The 11,660-nt window shown below is 40.9% G+C and overlaps 1 protein-coding gene across 1 annotated transcript; it reads left to right on the plus strand.

Annotated features, from left to right (window-relative positions):
• The first annotated feature begins 994 nt into the window (after window positions 1-994).
• Window positions 995-11,632, plus strand: DUT (deoxyuridine triphosphatase). The gene is made up of 7 exons (XM_012649174.1): window positions 995-1,265; window positions 1,796-1,934; window positions 2,723-2,814; window positions 4,536-4,580; window positions 10,658-10,732; window positions 10,891-10,961; window positions 11,528-11,632. Exons 1-7 carry the CDS (start codon window positions 1,055-1,057, stop codon window positions 11,582-11,584), a joined length of 690 nt encoding a protein of 229 aa, XP_012504628.1. The 5' UTR covers window positions 995-1,054; the 3' UTR covers window positions 11,585-11,632.
• Window positions 11,633-11,660: the final 28 nt, after the last annotated feature.

Raw genomic sequence — 11,660 nt, forward strand, 5'->3', positions numbered from 1 at the left:
CAGATTTCATAGACATGAAGCAAAAACCAAGGCAAGAAAGAGCGGGTGGGTCTAGAAACTGCTTGAAAGCCATTGTGGCCAGAAGCACCAGAGCAAGTGAGCTGATCATGGCTCAAGATGAGGTTGGAAAAGTAGCAGGACTCAGATTGTGTTGCTATAAGTATAAATTGGGAGTCCTCAGGATATAGGCGATATTTAAAGCCTTGGAAGAGAGTGTATATTCCATAACCTCATCCAGAGGAATTCCAACATTGAAGACATGAGGAGCCAGTTAAGGAGACTGAAAAGGTGGGGCCTGTGAGTAAAGGCACAGCAAGAAAGTCTGAAAACCTCACCAATAATTTCCTAACATTTTTACTTGTCATTTCTTTAAAACTGCCCTTCAGCTTCTATTGACTTTTCAAATTAAAGTGCATTCAATAGGGTTTTCAGATTTTTGTGCCAGTTCCGGAAATAACTGGAGATACTAATATCCCAGAAAAATCAATTTACAATGATCTAGAGTTATTTGTTCATCTCCGCTGTAAGTTATACCACCGTGGCCCAGGATCTTCGTTCGAATGCTAGCCACGGGGTTCCCCCTCTTTGTTTGGTTGTGGTCGTCCCAAGCCTCAGCGCTAGGATTTTAAGAGTGTTGTCCTCGCAGTTATTCCGACGCCCGCGCCCCTAGCCCCCTTTAAGAGTAAACAATACATCGTCTTGCACTCTCCGTGCTGCATGGAAATCGAGCGCGCTGTCTTGCCCACAGCCTAGACACCAGGCGCAGCAGTAGCTGTCAACAGCCCCGGGATGCGGTTCCGTTGCTTTGGGCGCACCTGAGATCAGAGCCCGAGGGAGTCATGGCCACAGGCGGTGCCGCCGCAGGTAGGTCAGCCCAGGTGCAGGGCCTGGCGGGCACTCTCGGAAAATGGCGGCCAGGGAAAAGATGAAGGGGGAGGGAAGCAGCGGTTGGTTACTGCTTCCGAGGTCATGTGCCCCGGACACGTCTTTAGGATGCAGGCCTGGCGCGCGTCCGGAAGCGCTGGCGAGACAACCAGCTCAGATCTTGGGGGAAATGACACCCCTATGCCCTCGTCCGGCACTCTGCTACCATTTCCTTCCGTCTCTGCTCCGCTCAGTGTTTAAAAACGCGCCAAGCACCCGGCAGGGAGCCGAGGCCGCGGGACTCTCCGAGCCAGGCCCAGCCCTGGGCCCAGCCGCCCTGCTCCGGACACTCCGGACGGTGTCCAGCGCCAGCCGCCAGAGCCGAGCCTGCCGCGGAGCCAGTAAAGTCGGGGCCCAGGCTGGAAGGGCACGCTTTCTAAGGGGTGGGGATGCTACATGTCCGTCCTACGTTACCCGCCAAGCCCGGGAGCAGCGGGCTAGGGAACCCGACCCACCCGTAAGGAAGCCCTCCGCCTTCAGGCTATGGGGGACGTGGGAGTGCGCGCGGCTCCTACGCGCGCGGGAGCGAGTCCATGCGGGTCCCCTAATGAGGGGGGGGCGACGGTGGCTTTCTATTGTTTGTGACCGAGGCCACCGAAGCTGCCCCCTACATTGGACCCATGCGCTAAATTTGAAATGTTTATTAGGGCTCAGGAGTTTCCAGTCCCAAACATGGTTTTCGGGAAGGGCTTCTAACCCAAAATTTGACTCTTGCTTCCCCTCCCAGCCAGAACTGTGGACCCGTCCAGGAGTGGGGAGGAGCTGGCGGGAAATTTAGATTTTGGCGTGTTCCCTGCCTCGGGTTTCATCCTATGCTCTCTTTTACCCTTTTCTATTCGCACTCCTTGCTCCGCCATGCCCTGCTCTGAAGAGACCGCTGTTGTGTCCCCCAGCAAGCGGGCCCGGCCCGCGGAGGAGGGCAGCATGCAGCTCCGCTTTGCCCGGCTGTCGGAGCACGCCACGGCCCCGACCCGGGGGTCCGCACGGGCTGCGGGCTACGACCTGTACAGGTGAGTGGGGACCTCCGGGCCTCCGCGCGCCTTGGGTGGTCGGCCCTGGCCAGGAGGCTGAGAAGGGCTGCCTTCTGCCTCCTCCATCGCTATCCCCGCAAAGAAGGCCCGATTCCTGAGCTGTAGAGCTCCAAGCCATGTTAGCTTTTATTTTCAGGCCATCTGCTGCTACAAGTAGAAACATTCATTGAGAAGATTACGGAAACAAACTAGCTCTTTTTGTATATATATAAGGTTTCTGTCCTTCTGTAGGTTTTCCCTAATCACATAGTGGATTGTTGTGTGTAAACCAGTTAGAACGGTGCCTGGCACATGTTAAGGACTTAAGCGGTGTTAGCTATTATTGGCTATTATTTGGCCTTTTTTCTTGGTTCTTTCTTCATTTTCCTCTTTTCATACTATGTTAGTGAAGCATACACCTTTTAAAAGTATGACTTTCTGCCCCCTCATGCCAATGTGTACCTCAGTTTCCCAATAAAATTTTGTTCGGGGCAAAGACATTTATTAATACAATGTCGAAATCTCTTTCCTCCACCAAAAATATTCACAGATAATTATTTTATTTAAAGCGGTCATCATTTTAATAAGCTAAAAGAATCTACTTCTACCTTCATAAACTTTTTAAAAGATGAATTGGAAATTCATCATAGCAAGATTGATTATAGAAACCAAGGTTGCATGAATTATTTTATGAAATATATTAATAAACTAATTCTGTACGCTTGATCACAACGAAAGAAAATATAAAAACAATTTTATAAATCTTTTTTTTTTAAATACCTTCTTAGTGCCTATGATTACACAATACCATCTATGGAGAAAACTGTTGTGAAGACAGACATTCAGATAGCTCTTCCTTCTGGATGTTACGGAAGAGTAGGTAAGTGATTTAAGAAACAGGTAACTATTTGTCAAGCTCTTCCTTTGTGATATGTCCTTTCATCATAGTTTCATCTGCAGTAATAAGTGAAGGGATATTGCTTGGGCTGTGTCAGGAAGCACCATCCATGATGGCAAATGCAGCCATTTGAAAGCCTCATTTACATATCTGCTTTAGCCTCCATCTCTTTTTGCCTATTTACTTCTGCTTCCTTACTGGAGCTTTTAGGCTCACATTAGCCCAGGATATTGTTCTCAGAACACCTCACGGGAGAAAAACTGAAAACTTAGGTGATTTTTAACTAGAGCTTTTTCTAATGCTAATGCCAACTCTCTCTTCAAGGATTCAACTGCATATGAGGTCAGATTTCTTTGTGAAGACAGTGATGAGAGTGCCTGATATTTGTTGAATAAGACAGAGAGGCTTAGGATAATGGCACATGGCATTTTATATTATGAGAGGAAAACTTCTGACCCCTGTTGGTCTCAGAGTACATCAGCCCACTTAACCTGTTCTTGTTTGGGTGCCCTCCCATGGGGTTAGGGTAAAGGATACTCTTTCAGTGTTCTAGAGAGAAATGCTTCATTGAGAGGAGCTAGGACAAAATGGAGTGCAATTCAACAAGGATGGTTTTTCTGGAACGAGTCAGTTGTCGCCAGAGAGAGTTCAAAACTTCTTTTCAAGACCATAATACTTTTTGGCTGATTTCAAAGTAAACATAAAGGGGCAAATGGAACTGTGACCCCCTCCTCTGGGGAAGGAAGCTAGACTAGTACTATCTTGACAGCCATGAGTGGGAGAACAGCTGATACTTCAGTCCTTAAAAGAAACAAGATGGGCTGTCTCCTCGTCTCTTTTTGGCATCATTGACTGTGGTTTTAGAATTTTTGGTGAGGAAAAAGGGCAGGAGATGGAGTGACATAAAAGTCCAGGCAGGAAGAGGCAGCATTTATTGACAAAGTGCCTGATTTAAATTATTCTGAAATGACAAACTAGAAGTTAGGATAATTAATGATAGGCCTGATGCTTATTTAAGTCAGCAAGTATAACATAAAACTTAACTTTTATTTTTTCAGTTTTAGGATAAAAAGTATACTGGAATTCAATTTTTGAGGCTTAGTTTTAGGCATTTTACTTGACTGATGTTAGGCCTTTTATCTTATTCTGGTTCATGTGTTTCATACAGGCGCATCTTTTGGCATCGGAATCCTGAGTAGGAGGAGTCCCAAGTTCTAGGCTATACTCTGCTCCCGTTTGGTTAGGTTTGTTCCTCTCCCCTCTGTCTCCCTTCTTCCAATCTACACTGTCCATGTTCAGATCTCCCATCTTGAAACCAAAGTCAGCTCTTCTCTTGCTTCCCCGTTGTGGCCAGATTTCTTGAAGGAGCAGTCTGTGCGTGTCCCCACTTGTTTATGTTTCAGTTCATTCCAGCAGTCCTTCTCCCACACCTACAACACACAAATCAATCCTCAATTGACCAAATCATGTGGAAGTGGTTTAAGTTGATTTTAAATTAAAACCTTGTTGAGTTTCTCTAAACTAGTCTTTCCAACTTTGGTAATCCAGTATGATAAAAATGTTCTTTAATTCAGAACCATCTGCTAAAGTTAAGATGAAGATAATAGATATAGGAGAAGAGAATAACGTGCTTAAAGTGCGTCAGTTATATCCAGTATTTCCCCTCCCCTTAAAATAACTAATGTCTCTTTTTTGATTTTCAGCTCCACGTTCTGGCTTGGCTGCCAAACATTTTATAGATGTAGGAGGTAATATGTTTACTTTTTTATTCTGTAAATGTTTGTAAGTATTTACTTTGTTTGAAAGGTAATATTCAGAGGCCCAGGTGAGATGGCTCACGCCTATAATCCCAGCACTTTAGGAAGCCAAGGCGGGAGGATAGCTTGAGGCCAAGAGTTTGAGACCAGCCTGGGCAATATATATAGTGAGACCCCATCTCTACAAAAATAAAAAAATTAGCTAGGTGTGGTGACGTGTGCCTGTATTCCTAGCTACTTGGGAGGCTGAGCCAGGAGAATTGCTTCAGCCCAGGAATTCAAGGTTATCAAGCTCACCTGATCATAGTAAGCTATGATCAGGCCACTGCACTCCAGCCTGGGCAACAGAGCAAGACCATGTCTTTAAAAAAAGCAGACAAAAAGTTTGTTAAAAAAAAAAAAAAAATTCTTGCAAGAAAGTCCTCAGTGACACCTATTTTCCTTATAAAGAAGCCTTGCTTATTTCTTCCAAAGTTAACAGCTTACTCATGTGGCCCTTTTATGAAGAAGCTTCAGTGTTCACTGCTAACCACCCTTGCTGTAGGATTTTTTTTTCATTGCCTACTCGTCTAGAAGCAGTTGCTATAGGACTTCTAACCACCCCATCTTTATTTATTTATTTATTTTTTTTGAGACAGAGTCTCACTCTGTTGCCCTGGCTAGAGTGAGTGCCGTGGCGTCAGCCTAGCTCACAGCAACCTCAAACTCCTGGGCTCAAGCGATCCTCCTGCCTCAGCCTCCCGAGTAGCTGGGACTACAGGCATGCGCCACCATGCCCGGCTAATTTTTTCTATATATATTTTTAGTTGTCCGATTAATTTCTTTCTATTTTTAGTAGAGACGGGGGTCTCGCTCTTGCTCAGGCTGGTTTCGAACTCCTGAGCTCAAACATTCTGCCCGCCTCGGCCTCCCAGGAGTGCTAGGATTATAGGCGAGAGCCACCACGCCCGGCCTAACTACTCCATCTTATAAGGAAAGTCTCACTTTCCTGATATGGTTCCTTACTTCAGATCTCAGACTGGATGTCCTGACCCTTCTTTATCCCCATAATAATAAGTGTTTCACTTAACAAGACATTTTGGTCCTCACATAAGTAGGAATGCTAGATTCTCCTCCTCCAACCATTTTTACGAAGCTGTTTTATCAAGGCCTTTTAACAGATCAGGAAACTGGCTCAGAGATGAGCCCAAGTTGATACTTGTTAATACAAACAGAAGTCCCTATCCATGTGACTCCAACCCCCTTGTTCTTTCCACTGCAATTAAATCTGGAGATTACCCTGCCCCATCTCCTTCACCAAGTAAACACTGTCCTAAGTTAGCTCACTGTTTTCTGCCACTGCAGGGGTTAAGTATGTGATAAGGCCTGGCTATCCCAGACAAAACCACAGCCATTATTAAATTTTATTAACAGGATTTGTTCGGTAAAACTTGGATTCAGTCAAAAGGCCACACTCCAGGATCCAGAAGACCACATGTGGCCCCAAGGACACAGGTCCCCACCCCTGGAAGGGCCTGGTGTCTCCCCATGGTGTCACTAGGTGGTGCCATAGGGCAAGACAGGAGCCTGAAAGTTCATGGTTCTTAGGGACTGAAGGGGGGCTAATTTGTTTGTAGCAGGGATTGACATTGACAGCCCACTCTGGGTTGAGGATTCCCTGGGCTCAGTGAGTTATGCTTGATGTTCAAAAATGCTTTTACAAGGTCAAGTGTGGTCATTTGGGACTGTAACATAAGGATATAAAAGATTGTATATATTTTTAAGGAAATTTCAAAAGGTTGTGAAAGGAATAGACCTTTGGAATAACTGCTGGATTCATGTCCCAGCTCTGTCACTGACTAGCTAGCTGTTACTTAACCTTTCTGAGGCTTAGTTTCCTCATCCGTACAATGGAAATTAGCGTGCCTGCCTCTGAGAGGCGGGAGGATTAAATGACAATGTATGTAAAGCATTGAATACAGTGCTTGGCACATATTAGATTCTGTAAGTTATAATTTCTGTCCCCTAGGGACTTCACTAATTTTTTTGTTTTTAATGTGGAAACTTTTTTTTTTTTTAACTTCGTTACTAATTTTTGCTCTGTTTAAAACAACCCTCTGGAAAAAAATTCATGTAAAAGAAATGGAAAGTTAGTTTGCCTGGTGGTTGGTATGGTGCTATTCATAAAATTACATTGTGGTGTGTTCTTGGATGCAGAATATCTTAAACATGTCTCGTAGGCACAAGTTTATCGTAGTTGGCAATGGTTTTTATTTCTGAAGAGAGCTGTTGTTAGAAATCCCAGGCTGTAAATAAGGGTCAAAGGGAAAAGTTGAGTATGCAGGATTCTGTTCAGAATTCACATCTGGTAGGTGTGGATAGTTTTCACTAAAAAAGGTTTCCAACAAATGACATGCCAAACTCTTGACACGGTAAAACTTTTGCCTGAAGTCAGTTAATCACTCTGCCAGTTCCAATGCTTGATTTTTCCAGTGATAACTTCAAGATACTTTCTGCTTTCTCATGAAGAGAAATGTCGGTGCTTATATTATATCCCTTAAGCAGAGAAGGAATATATTTTGGGTTTTCTTGAGGGTCAAGTGACAATTGGTTAAGTAAGTGAAATTGAAACTATTGAATTTTTTATATCATTGGCATTCATGCTAGAAAAAGTATTGAGGGCCTTTTTTTCTGCCATACATTTTAATTGACTTCAAATGACTTCATTTCTTTTAGTCAGTCAAAAGCTTTTCACATTTTTGTGCCCCAAGCATAAAATCTTGTTAGATCACCTGGCTCTGTAGAATTCAAGACACGTAACCATTTGAGTACTCCTAATGTGACTACTGTACAGATACGTAGCAGAGGTCTTTACAAAAAGGGACTGTTTTTTTTTTTTTTTTGAGACAAAGTCTCACTCTGTTGCCTGGGCTAGAGTGCTGTGGCGTCAGCCTAGCTCACAGCAACCTTGCCTCAGCCTCCCAAGTAGCTGGGACTACAGGCATGTGCCACCATGCCCAGCTAATTTTTTCTATATATATTTTTTTAGTTGTCCAGATCATTTCTTTCTATTTTTTAGTAGAGACGGGGTCTCGCTCTTGCTCAGGCTGGTCTCGAACTCCTGACCTTGAGCAATCCACCCGCCTCAGCCTCTCAGAGTGCTAGGATTACAGGCGTGAGCCACCGCGCCCGGCAGAAAAAAAGGGACTGTTTTTGTGTGGTAGAAGATACTATAAAGTCAAAAAACAAATAATTTGCAACTCACATGAAAAAGAACAGGTAAGAAAAAAAATCATCAACAACATAGAGACGATAATATGTAAATGTCAAGCAAACATATGGAAGGGAAAAGGTCCAGTCTCACTAATTGTCAGGGAAATGCAAAGTAAAGCAATAAGATACCATTTTTTACCCATCATACTGCCCAGAATTTAAAAGATTACTGCCGTCTGGTACTGGCAAGGATTTTGCAAATGGGCATTCTCAAGCACCGAATGGCTATACCTTTTTTGTGAAATTATCTAGCAGTAGCCTTCAAAATTGAAAATACACACACCCTTTGACCCAGGAAAATGGTTTTTACAACCTATTTGATGAGAATAAAAAAGCACTAATGTACAAGGACATAATGCAAAGGCTGCTTTGTTTATTGTAGCAAAATGTGAAAGCAACCTGAATGTCTGTTTTTATGTAAGAGAATAGTTATGTAGAAATAATGGGTACTGTATTTCCATATCTTATATCCAAAAAGAATAGCTAAGATTTATATGTATAGTAATCTCAAAGGATATCTATGATATTTTAAATGGAAAAGTAAAGTAACATGTAAAGTATATTACTGTAACATTGGCTACCTCCAGTATATAGCCTTTACTTATATATATTTACATTATTTGAATAGCTTTAAAATTCTCTGATAAAGTAGGAACAGAAGAGTTCAGAAGTCAGTCAGTACACATTATCTTTCTCTGACTGGTTTGAGGTAGGTGGCTTATTAACCTGTACCTCAAAATCTCCCAGCGTGGAAATTCCATTGCCTTCTGTGGTCACTTGTTCCAGCATGGAACAACATGCTGTGCTGAGGGTTTTCTTTGTTAAATCTAATTTAAGTCATTCCTGCGGTCAAAATTTTCTCCAAATAGGTAATGCAGAAAACAGTTGGTCCCATCTTTATATCAGTTTTTTTCATAAATATTAAAGATCTAAACTAATGGTCAGTTGGCAGTGGGGAAAGAAACCAGAGTTTAGTATTCTTTGAATTAGTCAAAGTTGTCCCTGTACAACTAGAAAAGAACTGTTTCTTTCAGTCCAGATGTGAGTTGAACTGCCTTTGCTGCTTTTCAGCCCACTCTTAGACTCGCTCTTATCCTCACTGTTAAATACTGATTTATCTTTAATTCAAACTCCTAAAAGTGTTGCATCAGGAACCTTTAAGAAGTGCTTAAATTCAGATTCACTTGTCCCTAGTAATTTATTCATAAAGCACAAGGGTTCATTTAAAATTCTACTGTAATCTACTGGAAAAATCTAAAATGTTGGTTTTTCTGAGTATTTTTCCCCATGGTGGAACTAAGAGTTTGCCTTTTTTTCCTATATGAGAAAATTGAAGGGGTGTACTTAGGAATTATCCTTGTTCTTAAAAAAAAAAGTTATTTTTTTTCCGTTAATCTTCAACTAATTAACAATATGGGCAGACAGCATTAATACCCATTGAGCTAAATTCCTGATTATTTTTATTTCCTTTTTTTTTTCCCCTTCGTAAAGGTTTTTACAGGGGATAGGGTGTTAAAAGAAATAAGATGTAACATGGAGCTGCATTGAATTAGGTTCATGTGAATCCTGTTCAGCCTTTCACAAACTGAGGGGAAAGAATTAACATGTATAAAAGGAAATTGATGGGGAGGATGGAGGGTGACTGCTAGTAGTAGGAGTTTTCTTTTGGAGGATAATGAAAATGTGCTAAAATTGACTGGTAATGTTTGTACAATTCTTTTTTTTTTTTTTTTTTCCAAGACAGAGTCTTGTTCTCTCACCCTGGCTAGAGTGCAGTGGCACTTTTTCCTCTTTTTAGTAGACACAGGGTCTCGCTTTTGCTCAGGCTGGTCCTGAACTCCAAGCAATCCTCCCACCTTGGCCTCCCAGAGTGCGAGGATTATAGGTGTGAGCCAACGTGCCAAGCCTATAATTCTAAATACTCTATAAACCATTGAATTGGACGCTTAAAATGGATAAATTATATGTGAATCATCTGTCAGTATAAAAAAAGAAAATGAGAAGACCCGGTGTACCTATCTTATCTGTGCTTGTGTTTATGGAAACATTTTAAATTCTTAGCTCAAAAATAAATGCTAGCAAGTCCGGTAAATGTAGCTTTCTGGGCCAGGACAAGGACCTGGCTCAAGTCTATCCTGTAAAGATCTGCCCCTGTGTTCATAATCTCAAAATAGGTACTAATTACACATATAAAATATATTCATTATTAAGCTTATGTGCTAATGTCTTCTGAGAAGTTATGCTCTAAGAAAGGATGGTGGTTCAAATTAAATGGAGAGGAAGAATATGAACTGAAAAGTTCAGCTTTGTTTTATTATAAAAATGGAATGTTCTGATATTTGCAAGACTGCTGCCTAACAATGTCAGTGTTGACTGATTCCACTGCAGACCTGTAGGCTTTTTGACATTTTTATTTGTGACTCAATCATATTTCAATCTGGATATTAGTGGGAAGCTGCTACCAGGAAAAGCCTTTAAAACCAAAGTCATAATTTTCCCATAGTCTTTTTGGCAAGTGTGCAGTGAGTAGATGGTAGTTCGGAGACAGTAATTGCTACTCCCAGCTTAAAGCAGGAAATGGTTACCATTTGATAAGCGTGACAGGTTGAAAAATTAGGACCCATTTTCTAAGTTTTTATTTGCATTTTAGTAATATTTCTTGGTTTTGAGGGTTTACATAGTACTAGAGCAAGATTGACTTATTCAATTGTAGGGATAAAAATCTTAGAGCTATACAAGAATGATTTTGAGAAAATCTTATTCGCCTAGTGTTCTGATAGCATAAATCAAGATAATATTGTTTTTCTTTCCTCCAGCTGGTGTCATAGATGAAGATTATAGAGGAAATGTTGGTGTTGTACTGTTTAATTTTGGCAAAGAAAAGTTTGAAGGTATGTTAAATATATATATTTGCATAAATGCAGTGAGTTTTCTGAGTTACGTATGTGTAAATAACATTGACTCTTCAGATTCTCAGAATAAGACACAGTATAGAGAATGCATCAATAAAATATCAGTAATAAAGTGTTCTGTGTTTTTTTCTTTGAAGTAAAAAAAGGTGATCGGATTGCGCAGCTCATTTGTGAACGGATTTTTTATCCAGAAATAAAAGAAGTTCAAGTAAGTAATATAAAAACTAAGTAGAGAGTGAGTGATATAACATCTTAAGACTTAAGTGAAGAAAAAAATGTGATTTTGTCAGATGCAATGGCTCATTCCTGTAGTCCCAGCTACTCAGGAGACTAAGGCAGAAGGATCTGTTGAGGCCAAGAGTTAGAAACCAGCCTCAGCCACATAGTGAGGACCTATCTCAAGGAAAAGAAATCTAGTTTTGAGGATTTAATATGCTATTTGTAACTAAATAGTATATATGACTAGACTTATTTTAAGCAAAATTAAAATTTTAGTTTCAGAATTTCTTTAAATGTTTTTCACATAGATATGCAGCATTACTTTGGTTAATAAGTTATTTAAATATGCTATGAACTTCTAGTATTTCCTTAGATTTAAAAAGTTATCCAATAATCTAATTTATGGAGCTTTATTAAAATTTAATTTTCTTTTTGTAATCTCCCTTTTGAAAAAAAGATGAACAGCAAGAATAAAAGTCTTATATTAGGAGCTAGAGAGAAGAACTGAAAGGCACTAAAATTAACCACGAGGCTTACCACCTTTCTGTTTTTCAGGTTTTGGATGACACTGAAAGGGGTTCAGGAGGTTTTGGTTCCACTGGAAACAATTAAAATTTATACCAAGAATAGAAAATGAAAAATTGTACCTTTTTCTTAAAACTAAAGAGTTTTCGCTTAAAGTATTTTG

This window comes from Propithecus coquereli, unplaced genomic scaffold (genome assembly GCF_000956105.1).
Source record: "Propithecus coquereli isolate 6110/MARCELLA unplaced genomic scaffold, Pcoq_1.0 Scaffold3, whole genome shotgun sequence".
Lineage (NCBI taxonomy): Eukaryota > Metazoa > Chordata > Mammalia > Primates > Indriidae > Propithecus > Propithecus coquereli.

Excerpts from the sequence above, each read along its gene's own strand:
- DUT (XM_012649174.1), top strand. The coding sequence starts at position 1,055 with ATGACACCCCTATGCCCTCGTCCGGCACTCTGCTACCATTTCCTTCCG. Across the intron at positions 2,815-4,535 it reads TGGATGTTACGGAAGAGTAG|CTCCACGTTCTGGCTTGGCT; the intron begins GTAAGTGATTTA and ends TTTGATTTTCAG. Across the intron at positions 10,733-10,890 it reads TGGCAAAGAAAAGTTTGAAG|TAAAAAAAGGTGATCGGATT; the intron begins GTATGTTAAATA and ends TTTTCTTTGAAG.